This window comes from Nelumbo lutea, chromosome 6, assembly GCF_056320005.1.
Source record: "Nelumbo lutea isolate HS-2025 chromosome 6, American lotus-T2T, whole genome shotgun sequence".
Lineage (NCBI taxonomy): Eukaryota > Viridiplantae > Streptophyta > Magnoliopsida > Proteales > Nelumbonaceae > Nelumbo > Nelumbo lutea.
The window spans coordinates 34,127,049-34,145,370 of NC_142689.1; the positions used below are offsets into that span (position 1 = coordinate 34,127,049).

General features: G+C 37.7%; 1 protein-coding gene across 21 annotated transcripts; it reads left to right on the forward strand.

The window, feature by feature from the left end:
* The first annotated feature begins 10,657 nt into the window (after window positions 1–10,657).
* On the forward strand, window positions 10,658–17,400 carry LOC148848461 (two-component response regulator-like APRR2). Of its 21 annotated transcripts, none has more exons than XM_088950031.1 (12): window positions 10,658–10,779; window positions 11,625–11,848; window positions 12,687–12,766; window positions 12,894–12,960; window positions 13,237–13,310; window positions 13,417–13,494; window positions 13,614–14,165; window positions 14,334–14,474; window positions 15,024–15,290; window positions 15,636–15,704; window positions 15,817–15,885; window positions 16,683–17,400. In XM_088950031.1, the coding sequence occupies exons 2-12, from the start codon at window positions 11,719–11,721 to the stop codon at window positions 16,845–16,847; spliced, it is 1,692 nt and encodes a 563-aa protein (XP_088806157.1). In that variant the 5' UTR covers window positions 10,658–10,779; window positions 11,625–11,718; the 3' UTR covers window positions 16,848–17,400. The 21 variants fall into 21 exon arrangements, with proteins under 21 accessions (XP_088806157.1, XP_088806164.1, XP_088806172.1 ...); XM_088950038.1 differs by having other exon boundaries at window positions 13,264–13,310; XM_088950033.1 differs by having other exon boundaries at window positions 10,744–10,883; window positions 13,264–13,310.
* Window positions 17,401–18,322: the final 922 nt, after the last annotated feature.

The following is an 18,322-nucleotide window of genomic DNA, read 5'->3' on the forward strand; positions in this document are numbered from 1 at the left end:
GGCAAGTTAGGCCATGAATTGGGGTTTTTCCATGCCAACTTATTTGAATGGAAAATAGGATTCATTTGAATGGATTTTCAAATTCTAGGAAAATTTAGCATCTTTCTAAAGAAATCAATAAAACTCCTAAATGGATGAGATGAAAGACTTATTCTAGCATGGGTTTGAAATTTTGTTTCTTCTCCAAATGGAAAATTTGGAAAGTAAGGTCGGGCATTTATTGCTAAACTTGAAATTTTATTGTGTATCTCAAATTGATATGGATATGCCCTTCATAGATTGGATAAGATCTGTAGACTTAGCAAACTAACTAGCCGGGTTATCTCCAACTAATTATTTTTACTTTTCAGGAGAGAGAGAGAGAGTTGAAACCTCCAATAAATAAGTCTAGCTATTAAAAGAATTTTGATGAGACCATCTCATCTCTTTCCTCCATTGGTCAACTACTTATGTATTGTGTGTGATATTAGTAAATTTTATCCACACACTCAGCGAGGGTAATAAATGCCTGATTACTTAGCCAACTTGGATATTGATGAATGTCGCTTTCAGGTTATTGAAGAGGGATCTCATCTTTCCGAAAAATCTCTCATACCTATTAAAACAAGACTACATGAGAATTCCTTCATTACGTTTCGATTGAGTTTTCATTGTTTTCATTGAGTTTTCATTGTTGAATACTTGAATTTGCGAGGGAGAGATTTGTATTCTCGGATTCTAGGGTAAGGCGGGTTATGTCCTCCACTGTTATTTATTTTTCATTTGATAATAATTAATAAAATCAGCTTAAGAACCCACCCTTTTACCTGTAACAGAACTTAAAATAAAAAAGAATCAACTGAACACTCAATAGTTAGCAATAACTTTCATCCTCAACCTTTATAAAAGCCAATCTCAAAAGTTGAAACCATGTTTCCTTTCTAACTCCTAACCATGGTTTTAAAATTGGATTGGACCGGAAAAATCGAGAATCGATCAGGTTCTATTTTATCTAGAATGGTATTATTTTGCTAAAAAAATTAATGATTTGGTCAGTAAACCGTTGATCTAATAGGTCCAATCATTCAAAATGTTTGAACTATCCAACAGTTTTGATCATTTTTTTTTATTTTTTAATTTTTTATCAAAACAGTTCATCCTTTCGATTCAAATGATCAGACCATTCCACCTGAGAATTAGATTCCTGATCAGTTCATTGTCCTATTCAGTTTTAAAAATGATAAAGACTGATTTTAAAAACAATGGGCGGCACCCATGTGCATGTCTCCACCATCTTTAGGCACATTACGAAACTGGTAAGACTGGTTTCAAGCAATCCAATTTTTATGATCCACCAACCATGAGTGGCCCATCACAAAAAGCTTTTCTAGACCCCCTCCTAGCTTTTCAGCTCGAAGGCTGAAGGACTTTAACTGCTTGGATGACACCCCAATCAAGCATATCTTCCAGTTCCTCGGTGCATAATATTCTCTTTTCTCTTTTTGGACTTTTTGGCTATTAATGGTGGCTTTTCTTACTTTTGCAAAGCCTGAGGACTTTTTTTTTTGCCACGTGGCAAGGAGAATTGCTCAACACCTGTCACATTGGTTAGTCGATAGAGAATGTATTTTTTTTAGAAATAAATAGACTGCATTCAACCTCAGAAATTTGAAATTACAGTCCCCTTCTAATCTTTAATAACCCCTTTATAAATCACATCCTACCCGTAAATTTAACATCAATTCACGGTCAGAATTCATTCTACCTATACGATGAAACTCAAATTTATGAGGTGGACTGAAAAATAAAAAACCCTTTTTTTTACTTATCACGTGTGTGCAAGTGCAACAGAAACTGTCCACCTATCTATCCTTCATGCACGATAAGGGCATTTTCGTCTTTCAGCGAAACAGTAATTTTCGGCAACGACCACTCTGGGTTATTCTCGTGAGTCGTGAGTCGCAGTGTCGCACACGGTGCATCCGGTCACGGTTCTCACGTCAGTATTAAGTGGTGATGCCGGATGCCTCCCAGTCGCACGTGATCGTGACCCTTTTAATTTGTGGACAACCTGTCTAAATTTCACTCCTTACCTTTTTGACCTTTGGGACAAGCTTATCTCCGATCAGGAAAAATCTATCTGCCGGAAAGACATTATTCAAATCTTCGATGAATTTGATTAAGGTGATGTTTGGCATTCATGTTGATTCTTCTTTATTGATTTTTCAAAACCAGTGTTTTTTAAAAAATCAATAAAATTTGTTATTTGATATAATTTTTGCCATTTAAGTTGATTTTTGAGAAATCGGCTTCAAATCTGTTTGGTATTGATTCTCAAAGGGTGATTATTTTTGCATTAGAGGCATTATTAGTCGGGAGTTGTATGATGCATAGGATTTTTGACTGAATTGCAAATTAGAATTAATGGGCTTTTAAAGAGCCCTAAATACTTATAAACATGTTACCACAAAATTTCATAGAAGATATTCTTCATATAACCCTTCATCAGATTAAGATTTCAATTTAGGTTATCTCATTGGCCAAGATATCCATTCCTTATATGCCCTTGATCACACCATTTATAGACCAATCAAGTGGTCATAATATATTAATGAGTTATATTTATTAAATATATTAATAGGATTTATTAACATTATTTATAGACCAATCAAGATATCCACTTGTTATTTTTAATGAATATAACTCATTTATAAACCAATTAAGATGTCAATTTGTTTGGTTCATTGCCATAACCCCCAATTTACCCGTAACACCTTATCAAACCGTTCTCTTCGAAGCGCCTAAAAACCCCTGAACACTGCCATCAAACTCAGAACCTCCTAAAATACATATCCTTCAAATTTCAACCCAACATTCTTTTATCTACCCTTTCATCAAACCAAGATTCCCTTTCGGATCCTCTCGTTAGCCTATAGCACTCACAACCCAGATCTCCTTGATCCTGACACCTCGGAACCGATCAAACTATACGATTGGACCCTAAACACACCAAAGTATCTATCCATAAACCATAAAGTTTCAACTCAAAATTTCCTTATTTGCCCCTTTATTGAACAAATATTCTATTTTGGATCCTCTTATTGACTCAAATTTCTAGGATTTTGGCCTTTTGGAACCAATCATGTGTTGCCATCAGATTCTAGACATTCCAAAAACCAAACCGACAAAAATTTAACCCAAAATACTTTTGTTTGCCCTTCCATCGTACCAATATTCTGTTTCATAGATCCGAATTGACCGAATCAAGCCCTTTCAAGATTTTCCCGATTTGGGTGCAGTTTGGCCAATTTGACCCTACTAATCAACCCAAAATGCTCAACAACACCACCCTACCAAATTTTAACAAACAATTCTCTCATTTCCCCCTCCACCACACCAAAATTCCATTTTAAAACTCTATATTGATTGAATCACTATCCTTCTAAATCTACCTAATTTGGGCGTATTTAGGCCAATATGACCTAACCAATAAATTCAAAATGCTAAAAACCCCACCCTATGAAATTTTAGCCAAAATACCTTCATTTGCCCCTTCCTAAAAAGAATCCATTTTGACTAAACTTTATTGGCCCACATACGCAAAACTGCTACATATGCTCAGATTTATCTCTACCCTTCATTTCTTTTACTCAAAATACCCACCATTAGATTATAATTGTAATTTTAACCTCCTTAGACCCGAGTTTACCAAAATATCCCCTAAAATTACCAAAATACCCATTGAAAATCCTAAAATTATGAAACTATCCTTAGCTTCCACTATAAACTTTTCATTGGAGTTTCCACTATAAACTTTTCATTGGAGCTAATGAGTTATGAGTTATAATTATTAAATATATTAATAGGATTTATTAAAATTATTTAATAATAATATTTGTTAAAATGTATAAGAAAATTAAAATTACTGGAATTTAGCATAATTTATTTATATTTTCATTATTAGATAAGTATAAGAGAAAGTACAATAATTTTTGGTAATTTTCTGAAATTCACTCATATCTTTTTGTGATTTTTTTAAAGTTATTGGATTTTAGTAAAAATAAGAATAATTTGATAGTTTGTGTTTAGTTAATAATTTCTGAAAATACTGATAATTTATTTACGGTATATTCTTTGATAACTTTTAGTAATTTTCAGCTTTCAATTTTTTTAATAAATTAACTAAAACTATAAAAGCTTTATATTTCACTAATTATTATTATGGAAATACTTGTGATATATTTTTGGGTTATTTCTAATAGCTTTCTAATAAAGGTAATTAATTTTGGTAAATTTAATTTCCAAAAAGTAATCATAAATTAATAAGAATAAATAAATAGAAATTATTAGTGTTAATTATTAAAATATATCAATTATTATAAAAAATTATAATTAAAAATTTGTGTTGCATATAAATTAGGTAATTTTTTTATAACTTTTGGTAATTTTTGATAATTAACATTTTGGTAATTTTAAATGGCTTTATAATAAAATTAATTATTTTTATTAAAGTTAATTTTTAGAAATTACTCAAAATTAATAACAGTAAATAATTATTAATTATTACTACGAATTAATACTGATAATTAATTATTGATAATTAACGATTAACAGTATAAATACTGCTAATTAATACTGTTAATTAAATTAACAGCAATTATTAACGACATTTATTTATTAAAACGTTCGGATATGTGTCGGTTTAGGCTCATATCTACATCGTATCCAATCCATTTAACATAGGCCATGCCACAGAGAGAGAGAGAGATCATCTACTTCGTGCTGACCTTCTCCGGAAATTGAGAGAAAGAGAGAGATTAGGGAGAGTTTAGAATTTAGCCAAACAGATTGATTGAAAGTTTATAGTGGTTATGGGAAAGACATACTTGAACCATGAAGTCACAATACACTCACAGAAATCTACGGAAAGAAATCAAAGAATGCCAAGAAAGAAATAGAGAGAATAGGGAGACGATGGAAGAGAAATATAAGAAATATAAGAAACAACTTGAGGCAATTGAGTGTGAAAGACAGAAGAAAGAACTTGGGTGATGAAACTGACCTTCAAACTGATGAATTGAAGAATAGAGAAATATAAGAAAGAAGAACTGGTGGTTGAGCTTCGACCCTTGTATTTTGTCAAAAACAATGTCTTCCCGTTATTACTGTTCATCAAAAATAAAGATGGTTTACAACAGAAAAAAAAAATGTAAAGAATAGAGAAATATAAGAAATATAAATTGGGCTGACCTTCGATCCTTGTTTGAGATGATCTGGGTTCTGATCGTGAGAATAGCGAGTAAGAAGAGTTGCAATAAAAAAGAAAAATTACAGAAATTGGTTTCTTAGTTGAATACTACTAGGAGAGATGTGATATATCAGGTTTCCTAGAATCCTGATCATATTAAATCTTACCGAAATTTGATCAGTGGCAATTCTATGACGTGGACTAGGCCTACTGAGGTGTTATTATGAGAGAGCGAGAAGGGAGTGACGAAGTGGCTTCATGAGGGAGCAAGAAAGGCTGAAATAAAGATGGTCTGAAAGTTCTAGGTTGGGGTAAGGGAAAAAGCTCAAGCTATGATGTGGCATGTTTCTATTTTAGTATGTATATATACACAACATGCATGAAACACAATATACACAAAACGTAGTATACACAAAAAATGGCTTCATTCACTATTCAACGTTTGTCTTGTACAACTTTTACAAAATTTTGTATTGCCTTGAAAAAAAACAACAAAATAGATGGAAAGTATTACAACAATAGAACAAAAAAGAAGGGGGGAAGTCTACGCCTGTGCCTCATCATTGCAAGGAGGGGGAATGGCGTCTTCGGTTAGTTGGGCCTCGGTAGGAGCGTCAGGGATCACTTGTAGTCACTCGGCATCAAAATCTGGTAGCACTAGTAGAAGTGCATTCTCGGCGGCGGCGGTTGGCTTTTGGAGCTTCTCCCTTTTCCTCTGGAGCTTCTCCTTCGCGGTCTTCTTCTCCTTCTCGGCCTTGTTGGCATGACCCATGGCCAGCCTTGTTCGGTCCCCTAAACCGATGAAGTGTAGACAGGCCTGCCTCAAAACCGATTAGCGAAAATAAAAAATAAAAACATATACCTAATGAAATATTGAAGAACGTCTTACCTCGACCAAATGGTACAGGCCCTCGTCGTAAATGGATTGGGGGTCGCTTTGCAAAAGGCGGTAGCGATCCCTCAGTAGGATGGATCCGCTAATCAGCTCCTGGCTGACCCCCTTGTCACGGATGGAGTCCCCCTCTGGGATCTGCCATTGGGGGCAGAAAGTCTTACCAGCCCCTTCGGTCCTCTCGGAGACACCTTGTACTGATGGAGGGGTTGACGAAGGCCCGGATGGGTGCTCCCCAGGCATGGACCTCTGCATCACCTCCTTGGCCTGCCTATCTGTGTTGGCAAGCTTCTGCGGGGGCTCCTCCCTCGGCGTGCCAGCAGCGGGCCTCTTCCTTCCTGCCTCGAGCCCCTCCATGGGCCTCTTCAGTGCCTCTTCCCCAATGGCAAGCCTCTTCGGTGTCTCTTCCCCGATGGCAGGCTTCTTTGACGCTTCTCCCCCTTCAGCGCCTCAACCGTCTTCACCAACAAACATTCCTTGGCATCTGTTGGCACTTCTGTGAAACAACAAAGGAAAACAGTTAGCACATTAGTGAAAAAAGAAAAGAACGTGGAAGACGCACTAACCACAGAACCTCTCCTACTGAAGGGGGTTGGGCTAATCCCAACAAAGACTAGGGGGACCTCCTCCTCCACCAACGACTTCACCTGGAATGTCCCCATCACAAGCAAGTGAACTACTATTGCAGCCTCTTCATCTAAGAGCGGTGGGGGACATCTCTTGACGATGACGTAGGCCTCCCCCCAGTCGAACTTGAAGCGCCAGCCCTTGGGGCAGGAGAGAAGAACTTATCCTTCCACTAATGAATGAACGAGGGGTTATGCACTGGCTTCCCCCTCCTTGGGTGGAAGTAATACATGTTGGCCTCGGAAGCATGCTTCCTCGGTACGACAATGGTGCGGAATAGTCTCAACATCAGCTCACAGTGGTCCTGAGGGCATTGAGTATGAGCTGGCTGATAGTGATGTCGTACCACTCAAGCATTTCAGAGATTAAAGTTTGGAGGGGAAACCTAAGGTCAGATTCTAAAAAGTGCTGGTAGATATAGATTTCCCCCTCCTCAAGGGCCCATGGTCTAAAGCTCACGTCGGGGACCCACAGGTTATAAGACTGGGGTATGTGGAACCTCTTCACCAAGGATTCGACCTGGCACACTTCTAAGGAGCTGTCAAACTCCGAACGTGGGACACCAGCGTCAGCCACCCTTTGGGCAGCACTCCCTCCCACTGGTCCGACGACGATTTCCACGGCATCGTCCTGGGAGAAAGGAGATCCCTCAGGCTCCCTTGACGATGTTGAGGCTGTGCTTTCATGGGGAGAGTCCTTTCCTTGATGACTGACCTCATCATCCCCCCGAGGTTAACCTCTCCCTCAAAATGACTACTTCCCGTTGAAGGGGAGCTAGAGAACCCAGAGAAGACAAGGGAGAGGGGGTTGCGGGAGAGCTCCCTCCTGAGATGTTCGGGAGTTCATGGCACTCAGGACCAGAGTCTAAAAATGACATGTCTTGATTACCTAAGAGAGGGTGAAATGTCCCGAAGAAGGGAAGAAGTAGAAAAGTTATGGAGAATTAAGACTTAGGAAGCTGCGTTCACTTGAGAATAAGGGTGTCTAGGTTCAAATGGAGAAGAAAGTCACTGCCAAGGCCCTTATTTAAAGGAAATGAATGGCCTAGATTTCTCTAAATCTGACAGCTAAAACCAATATGCTCCCACTATCCAACTGTGATGCGTCACCTAGCGTAGACCCTTGGAAGACGAAATGACGCCTAAAGTAACGATTTAGATCAATGTACACGGATGTGTGAGCCCCCTAGCGCAGGCCCTCGGAAGACGAAACAACGCCCAAAGCAACGGTTCAGATCGACACAGATCCAACAGATGCGGGAGCCCCTCTCTCCTGCGAACCAATCTCATTGCACCTCTTAGCGCATGCCATCGAAAGGCGAAACGATGCTGGGTGGACCACGAAGATCGCCCTCAGCAACCTGCCGAGCGAACCATAAGGCCCACTCATCACGGACCACTGGGCGGACCGTTCAACCTGGCAAACACAAGACCCCTAGGACAGTCGTCCCCTGCATGGTAGCCCTGCTAACGTGACTTGCCCGTGCATGAAACGGGACACCCCCGCCAAGCCAAGGCATCCACATCGCTCACGCTTCCGAACTGAAGAGGGACGATGCAAACAGTGAAAACGATGCCACTGCAGGACATCCCTCGGCTGATGAATCCGGAGGCATAACAACCACCACTCCCAACGACCAAAACTGAAGCCTTACTTCGGTTACTACCATCATTACGGCAGAAGCCAAGGCCTCGCCTCAGTCTTGGGAGCCCAACCCACTAACGCCTGTTAGCGTCAACAGCAATCAGGGAGCCCTACTGCCACTATACGGAGCCAATCACATAGTTTTCTAGTGTATCCGCCAGGGCTTGCAGGCTGACCTCGTACAGATTTCATCCGAGGCGTTCATCTACACCTACCACCAGCACACTTAAGTATAAATAAGAAGTAACTGCCCCTTAAAAGGGGCTAGAACAGAGTAACTCCAACATCACTCACTCATTTACTTCTTGCACCTACATTGTCCTCCTATCATTAATTCAGGGAGATCTAGTGCATCCGAGAGCTCTCTCCAAGAGCACTTTTGCACTCTCCCCTGCTTTACACATCGTACTAACTTGAGCATTGGAGCCTCTGCCTCGGGTATCCATTCCAAGGCCTCTGACACTCCTTGTCTTGCAGTAACTTTGGTCACCAGGAACTTTGCCTCGGCTTGTGGTCCTCGACCACCATAGTCCTCGGAAGGAGCACCTCACCTCGGCTTGCAGTCATCGGCTTTGGGCAACACTTTTCGAAGCCTTGGGGTCCTCGACCAACCCTCAGAACGTGAAGAGTGAATTTACCTCGTTATTTTTGGTCAATCCGTGTAGAAACGATTACCTAGGTAAGCTTTTCATGAGAAACACTTACCCGAGTAAGTGCATTTACCCATGTTCTTTTATTTCTTTTGTAAATAAGGCAATGACCATTCAAACCATCAAAATTGTTGAGAACATGAGCTATCTCTCGGCGGTGAATTCCATGATCAAGCAACAAAGTAACCTTAAACCAATGAAGAATTGGGGATCTATAACAATTAAAAGACATTTGAGCTTTAAGGGTCCGATCTGACCTTCCAATTCATCCCGAACAAAGCAGAGTAGCGGACCAATTTCTTCTGCCGTTGGTACACTTAGGATGTTTGGTAATTAAGCGGTAGAGAGAAAAGCCATCAATCCCAACGGAACACAGGGAAAGAAGTTGGGTCGCGAAGGAATTCCAAAGATGCAGACCTCAAAAGTGGAATTTTGTGAAAGAGAACTCCTACTTCTCTCTCTTCAAGTCCAATTTCTTGAAAGAAGGGGAAATATGATCGGAAGGCTGAAACCTCCCTTAAAATAAAAATTATTTTTATTTAAGACAGAAATGGAATACACAATTTAATGATAGTAGTAACAGCAACAACATCAACAGCAGTAGCAACAACAACAACGATGGTATTATTATTCTTATTATTATTATTATTGTTATTATTATTATTATTATTATTATTATTTAAAATTTATGCAGGTAGACATTTAATACAAGCATTTAAATTTATTTTTAATCATATTGTTACTTTTATTGATTTTTAATTTCTATCATATATTTAAAATTCAAATAATTAATATGAAAAAGATTTGATACATGCAATGCACGTGCTTAATTACTAATTCTATTAAAAAACACTATAATGCAAAAACATATCTTCTCATCTTATAACGGATCAAAATATAGCATACCGAAAACTATGATTCCAAAATACACCACGTTGGTGTAGTGTGTTATGGGATGAAGGCCATGAAGCACACCTTTTCTAACCATACAATAAACAAACCCTAAAATCCTTAAATTTAGGCTATATTTGGTTTGAAGGAAAAGGTAGGAAACCTATACAAAGTTTGTAATGATTTCCCTACCTTTTCCTATTTTTTCCTTCGAATCAAACACAGCCTTAGTGAAGTTGCTTCATTAAAGGTGTGGCCACGACAATAAATCAAAGACTTAGATTTTTAGTTGTTTCAGCGCAAGCACACCTTTTCTAACCATACAATAGAACAAACCCTAAAATCCTTAAATTTAGGCTATATTTGGTTTGAAGGAAAAGGTAAGGAACCTATACAAAGTTTGTAATGATTTCCCTACCTTTTCCTATTTTTTCCTTCGAATCAAACACAGCCATAGTGAAGTTTCTTCATTAAAGGTGAGGCCACGACAATAAATCAAAGGCTTAGATTTTTAGTTGTTTCAGCGCAAGTGTAGGCTGATTATCTATGAAACCAATGGGAAGAAGTGTGACTACGTGTTAGGAGGGCCGCTCCCATTGGATCGAGGTCAAAAGTAAAACCATGGAATCACGGGAGTAGAAAAGAAAAGGATAAAAAGTCAAGGGTAGATATGTAATTTTGTTGGATCATGCAATTAACGAGAGGAGAGCCGAATTTGGTGTCGTTAAGAATCTAGGTGAAAGTGTGAAGTAATTTTTGACCTTTTGCGGGAAGACTGCATATTCTGTGGCCTGGAGCAATCGACAGCAGCTGTACATAGACGCCACCATAAAGCGCACTATTACAAGGTGTAATTTAGCATTCTCTCTCTCTCTCTCTCTGCATGTTTCTGTTTACGAGTAAAGAAGAGTGATACCAGCAAATGTGAAGAGTTTGTTTGTCTCCTTATAACGTATGGGTTTGCATTTACAGTGTCTGGATTCTGTAATGACTGTTTTTTTCTATTTCTAGTTTGCTTTGCTTGATTCTCCACTTTTGGCTTGATCTGTCTCTTCCTATTTTTCTTGAGATTTGTGGGCATTTTCTTTATTAATGCTTTCTGAATTCTGTTTTTAGAATTGCGTAAATACTTTTCTTTCAATTTTCATTTGTGAATGAGTTTGGAGGTATTTGTTGACTATCATTCAATCAATAAGTTCTACTATTTCAGTAATTTTGGAATTTTGTTTGCTTCTTTGTTTATTCCGGAATATTTAAAATGGGTTTATCTTTGAAATTCTTGGTTTTAGAACTGGGCATTCACTAATAGGATCTTAGAATTTGGTGGGTTCTTCTTCCATAAACTTCTAGACTGATCCCTGAATATTTGTCGGGTTCGTCATATGGGTCCTGCTGAATTGTTATCTCGTGCTTGAAGCTGTTCTGTTTCCGGGCCGGTCTAAGGCTGTCTTTTAAGAACTTGACTGGTTTTTTCCCCTGGATTTATCTTGAATTTTCTTGGGAAGTTGGTTCGACATATTGAAGTTCTCTCAGACGTTATCTTGTACAGTTTTTAGCATTCAAATGTATCTCCAGTTCTTAGGAACTGTAATGTGTTTTTCTTAGTTATTATTTTCCTCATTCTTCTTCATAAGATAAAGTTTTAGATTGAGGACTGAGGATTTGATGTGGTCTTCTCTTTTTTGTCAAGCAGGGTTATGATCTGGGTCCTGCATAATTACTGGGATGCTGACAATTGCTGATCCTGGACATTCTTAGCTGACCCGAGAAAGGATGCCAAGAGAGCTATGGTTTTCACTGCCGATGATCTGCTGGGCTGGAAGGATTTTCCTAAGGGCCTCAGAGTGCTTTTACTTGACGAAGACAGCATTTCCGTGGCTCAGACAAAATCGAAGCTCGAAGAAATGCACTATATTGGTTAGGCATTTGATTTTCTCTTTTGTTCTTTTAAGCTTTATATTAAAAAATTCACCTCTCCTAAACTAGCAACTTGGTGTTTCTCTCTTCTGCATGTCTTAGCTTTCCTTTTTCATTTTTTTTGGCTGCAATTGGTGTGTGCCATTGTCCAACATGGTTTCAGGTTTTATTTGGTTTATGCATCTTAGAATAAACTGTGATGGTACGCAGGGGAATATCTTTTTTTAATGCTAAAAAGACTGATAATTAGATTTTTAGCACCAATAATGTTAAAATAAATGGAATTGTTAGGAAGAATTTCCAGACAGTTTTTCCTTTTTTTATTAACCATTTAAAAATCTCTCTTTTTAGCCAGTTTCAACCCAAATTTTGTTATGAGATGTTGAATACTCGTTTGAGAAATACTACTCATGCTTTTTCATATATTTGTTCTGCTGGGTTGTTCTGTGATCTTAATAGTTGTGTGTGTGTGTGGATAGTTGAAACTAGCTAGGAGTACATCTCTTAGGATTTGGGAATATAAATCTCTTATCTCTGTTTCCACTTTCCTATTTGTTCTCCATATACCTTAAAACTTCTATATTTGCTACTTACCTATATCAATGCATTCCTCTGCTACAATTCCTAAATTATCCATCTCCACACGATAAACTCATGTTTAAATCTCTGAAGGTGTTTAACTGATGTCAGTTCCTAACCCCATAACCACCCCCACCCAAAAAGAAAAGAAAAGAACTAAAGATAATACTCAGTCCAATGCATCTGGAGGGACAAAAGAAATTGATTTGATCTCAGATCTCATTTTCCTTTATTGTAACATTGTTTTTGCTGTTTTCAGTTTCTACATTCTCCAATGAGAGTGATGCTTTGACAGAACTTGTAAACAAACCTGAGAACTTCCATGTTGCAATAGTAGAGGTAAAGAAGTTTAATTGTAATCAGGGTTCTAAAACATCTGAATTAATATTCTTGTGCATTATAGACATAAAAATAATATATGTTATGGCATCTCACATATATGCCCATCTTGCATTTGTGGTTACAGGTGAGTGTGGGCAAAAGCTATGGGAGTTTCAGGTTCCTTGAGACAGCTAAAGACTTGCCAACTGTCAGTAAGTTTAATCAATTCCTATAGCTATTCCATTTTAGATATTATGTTTTGACATTGGCTTAAATTTTCTTTTTCTATTCTGGTTATTATAGAGTTAGCACAATCCTATTTTTCTTCTCTTTCAAGTTTGAACCATTGACTATTTCTAATTATCAAGCCACTATTCTTAGTCAATGGGAAACTAGAGAATGTTAATGTTGCATAAGAAACTACAAGAATGAGGTGGAATACAGATGATTCGGAGTTATCTTTCTCATCCCGTAAACATATTTTACAGCTGATGTATGGATAATTTCTGCTGCAGTGACCTCAAATATTCATTGTCTAAGCACTATGATGAAGTGCATTGCTGTAAGTTCTCCAATCAAGTCTCCTAATTCTCAAAAACGTTCTTTGGAATGTTTTACACATATTTTATCTATTCTAATCAAAGTCTCTAATTGCATAATATTTTCAGCTTGGTGCAGCAGAGTTCCTTCAGAAACCATTATCTGAAGATAAACTTAGGAACATATGGCAGCATGTGGTCCATAAAGTAAGATCATACAGAATAATTCCTGGGTTTGGGAAATTTTGATCTTTTATTTCTACTCAAATGCACTGCTAATGCCATAAACTAAATATTGGAAAATTTTCTGAGTCTATCCTGAACAGGCCTTCAATGCAGGGGAGAATGCTGTCTCCAAACCGTTGAAACCCATCAGAGAAACTGTATCTTCAATGATTCAACTCCAACTGGAAACCACCAAAGTGGAGCAGAAAAACATTTTAGAAGCAGAAAATGAGATTCAGGTCCACAAAAAGGGTCACGAGCAGTCAGTAGCCACAGATAGGTTGCCAGCACCTTCAACCCCACAGTTGAAACAAGGGGAAAGACTTTTGGATGATGGGGAGTGTCATGATCAGTCTAACTTTTTATTAGAAAAAGAGATTGAGGACCAAGGAGATCCCAAATTTGTTGAAACTACTTGCAACAACACAGTTGTGGAGATTACTGTTAAGGCAGAGCCATCACCAAGATGTGAAGAGGGTGGGATTATGGAAGAGGATGACTCAACTGATGGTTCTAAGACTGGAAATAGAATATCTTCTCCTCCACAGGACAAAGGAAGTGCAGAGGATTCTAGAATTGATGCTGGAAACTCAAAGAAAGCATCTGTTATTCCTAATTCATGTAGGACCAATATTAACAAGAAGAAGATGAAGGTAATTCATGCATATCCAGGTTGTCTAACAATTTGACTTGAAAGGCATAAGAATTACTTAACCCTGCCAAAAACAAGTACATTTTTTTAACTTCCAGCTATGACTAATAGATTTTAAAGAATGAAATTTGCACCAATTTTATTTGTTTTTTTTTTCTTGGGATTTCAGGTAGACTGGACACCTGAACTGCATAAACGGTTTGTGCAGGCAATTGAGCATCTAGGTGTCGACCAAGCCATCCCTTCTCGAATCTTGGAGTTAATGAAAGTGGAGGGTTTGACAAGGCATAATGTGGCAAGCCACCTCCAGGTCAGTGTAAGAAATGCGGTGTCAATATAACTTGTATTAACAAAATTATAAAAAAAAAAAGTTATTTGTATTAACAACATTAAATACAAAGAGTAGTATCATATTCCTTTAGCTATTCACATTTCAGGGGTTGCCAATTCTTTTTATTTTGAGTTCTCAAGAATTTTTCATGGTATTTGAACGCCATCGTTATAAAAGTTCCTTTACTTGAACATAGAAATTCCAAACGTGAATTCCTTCAGTGATTATAACCAATTGATCATTCCCGTTTTTTGCCATGCATAATATAATTGTTCTTTATTTTCTTTCTTAGTTTATAATCTAGATCAATGTAGGAAAATATCTGAGTATGATGCGCTAAAAAAATGTGGTTTAACAGTTTTGCAAAATGTTAATTATTAGATGGATGATTGTCACTGATTGATATGATTTTGAGTTACAATTATCCATGAAGTGGTTTGCCAATTTAAACAATCTTTATGCTATAGTTGTAGGAACACCATTGGCCCCTGATACAATTATCTGAGTGATTATTTCTTATCCCTGCAGAAGTATCGAATGCATCGAAGACACATTATACCAAGGGAAGATGATCGGAGATGGCAGCTTCCTAGAGACACCATCCCAAGGGTTTATCCTCATAAACCTGTCATGGCCTTCCCTCCTTACCATTTTGGTCATGGTTTCTCACCCAGTCAATACTACCCTGCATGGAGCCATCCTAGCAGTCACCCTTCCAGTGTTCAAATTTGGGGTCACCCCAGCTGTCCCACGTGGCAGTCTCCAGAAAGTTGTCCATGGAAGACTTATCCAGGGGTAATGTTGAAATCTTATACTTCCCAAGTACTTCAAGTGGTTAGATCCATCTTCAAATATTTTAAGTAACCCTAGAACATCATTCTAAGTGTTAGGTTATACTTCCCATTGTTAGAGTGCACTTTTATCTTTTATTGCAGCTTCTTGATTTAGCAATATTCACCTTCACAGGAATTGCCTCGTATACAAACATAATATAAAACAGAAGTATGGCCAATGTTGGTCCAGCACTGTCAAAAAATTAGTTCTATTGATAATACATATATATATATATATTCTATTTGGTTGATTATAATCTTGTACACATTAATGACTGTCCTTTACTGTTAACATCACCGTGTTCAGATGCATGCTGATGCATGGGGTTGCCCTGTGATGCCAATGCCTCAAGGTCCATATTCTACCTTTCCTCAAGTAAGTATGCTGATATATATATATATATTCATTTTTGCATTGTGTGAATATATATGTACAAATGCCTGTGTAAGGTTTTTATATATTACCATTGACGGTTGTTTGATTACAGAACTCCTTGGGATTTCAGAGTTTTGAAGACAAAGGCAACTTACTGGGGAATTACATTGACCTTCATCCGGTAACTAGAACTTGGAATTACGTGTTTGTTTCTACCTTAATATATCTCTGCAGTAAGTGGTGTAAAAGTGGGCTTACTTGGTTTACTCCATTATGACCCCTTTATGGATAGAACTGAAATAAATAAATACGAAATGGTAGACTAAGGACTGCAATCTGTGATGATTCTCAGAATCGGGTCAGGTTTGGCTTGTGGAACCAGATTTTTAGTGTTCATATCATAGCCTGAGTATGATGGTCCGACTGGGTTTGGTAAGTTGGCACTGGGGTCACTATTTGCCATCTTGTCATTTTTAGGCTAATTTGTAGTTCTCTTGCCATGAGAGTGCAAGTATATCATCTTGGATGAACCAGCCAGGAAATGATTGTGATTAGAAGTTTTGAGTCCACACTCCCACACAAAAAGAAAGCAAGAAGACACCCAATAGGTTAGTCTCTGAACCATGTAAACATCCAATCTCAATGTGACTCCATTGAATGGGGGACCTATGATACCTGGATACCTGCACAAGGGTGCCACATTGTGTCAGATATTTCAATTTCAAGTGTAAATTCCATATCCGATACCGTATCCGGCCATATCGTCGCCGGATTTGGGTAACGTAGACTGGGGGTTCAAAAGAACTTAGAAATTGGGCCGTGTACATTAATAGTTTGGTAACATAGTAGTGGACCTATCTCATCATTTACAGCACCCATATGCATGCACTAATAATGTCTATGAATGTGATGGTTGGTTGAAGTTCATATACTAAGATGCCCCTGTTAGTTGATGAAATGCCATCTTGTTTTATGCAGGCAGAGGAGGTAATAGACAAAGTTGTGAAGGAAGCAATAAGCAAGCCATGGCTGCCATTGCCCTTAGGCCTCAAGCCTCCATCAACAGAAAGTGTTCTTTCCGAGCTCCATAGACAAGGCATCTCCTGTATCCCTCCTTACAAGAACACGAATTCCTCCTGCTGACATGGCGCCAGAAACTTCTTGCATTAACGACAAAGACAGAAAAGTCTCTGATCCTATCCACCGCTCCTGACAAGAGTAGGTGGACTGTCTATTAGTTGAGATGATTTGGACGGTGGAGAATGGGCCACGTGTATGGTTGGCAATGCAGAAGAAAGTTGTGGCTGTGAATAGAGGATGGTTCAAACGTTCAATAGTAAGAAGGAACAGAAAAGGATAGATTAACAAACTTGATGGAACAAAGCAAATGCAGTAGGGAACGTTGGAGTTGTTTGTTTTTCTCTCTTGACATCATGAGACGGTGATAGATCTGGTCTGGGGGATGGGGCCTGCAGTTTCAATTTGTGCAATCAAGCGGACGGATCTCTCTGAAATCTGAATCCCTCAGTGGGGCCATAGACATGTTATAAACAAGAGAAGGGACACTATCATTACTCAACTGATGCTGCCGTGGCTATTTCTGTAGATAATGAGTTGTGAATAAAGTTAGAACTGATTTTGATTTTTGACTTTGAAATCAATTTATCCATTTATATGGGCTATTTCTCTTGAGAAATGTTCGGATTTGCAGATAGATGCTAGTGGGGACACGATATATGTGACAGCGCCTATAACTTGCCACGTGTCCTTTTTTTCCTTGTCCACCATTGAATGGGTCCCAACCAAAACGTTAAAAATTATATGGTTATAATCATAAATCATCTGATGTGCTGATTTTTTTTTCCTTTTTTGGCATGGATAAAGGCTAAACTACTAGTAGGGCCCAGCCCATTCCATTTTGGGTAGAGAAAATAAAAGAAAAATGTGCTTGGTCTTAATCTGATTTTCTTCCATTTCTAAGGGATGGTAATTTCTAATTACCCGTTCATACCTACCCGCCTTGATTTTTTTTTTTTTTTTTACTTAATATGGATTTTGGGGTGAATATGGGTTTTAGGATTTTACAACATTACGGGTACGTGTAAAATATGGTATTAGGCTAAATTCAACCCTCCTTGACCTTCAAATTATTAGGAAGCATATGAATTTTATGTATTAGATGTTGAATTTAATAATATATTGAATTTTATGTGAAGGATAATTAGTAATTTGTGTTTTTTATATGTCTTAATCAAATAATTGGTAATTTTGCTTTTGTTCATGTTATGTTACTTATTTATTGCTTATACATATCAAGAAATAATAAGAAATTAGATCCAAGTTCTAAACTCAATCCACCCTACCAGGGATGCAAACAAATTGGATTGGATTTGAGTCGGGAAATATCCGAATCCAATCTGATATTGTTTATGTTGGATCCAATCCGATCTGATCGGATCTGATAAGACTCTATTTGAATTCGAATCCTATCGGTAAGTCAGACCTTCAGATCTAATCCAATCTGACTTGTTTCCTTTAAAAATTAATAAATTATTAAAAGAAAAATAAAATATACTAATTCAAATAAAGTAAAAACAAAAAATACAAGTATTTTTTTA

Coding starts and splice junctions, on each gene's coding strand:
- LOC148848461 (XM_088950031.1), top strand. CDS start 11,719: ATGGTTTTCACTGCCGATGATCTGCTGGGCTGGAAGGATTTTCCTAAG. Junction 11,849..12,686: donor CGAAGAAATGCACTATATTG/GTTAGGCATTTG, acceptor TGCTGTTTTCAG/TTTCTACATTCTCCAATGAG. Junction 15,291..15,635: donor CATGGAAGACTTATCCAGGG/GTAATGTTGAAA, acceptor CACCGTGTTCAG/ATGCATGCTGATGCATGGGG.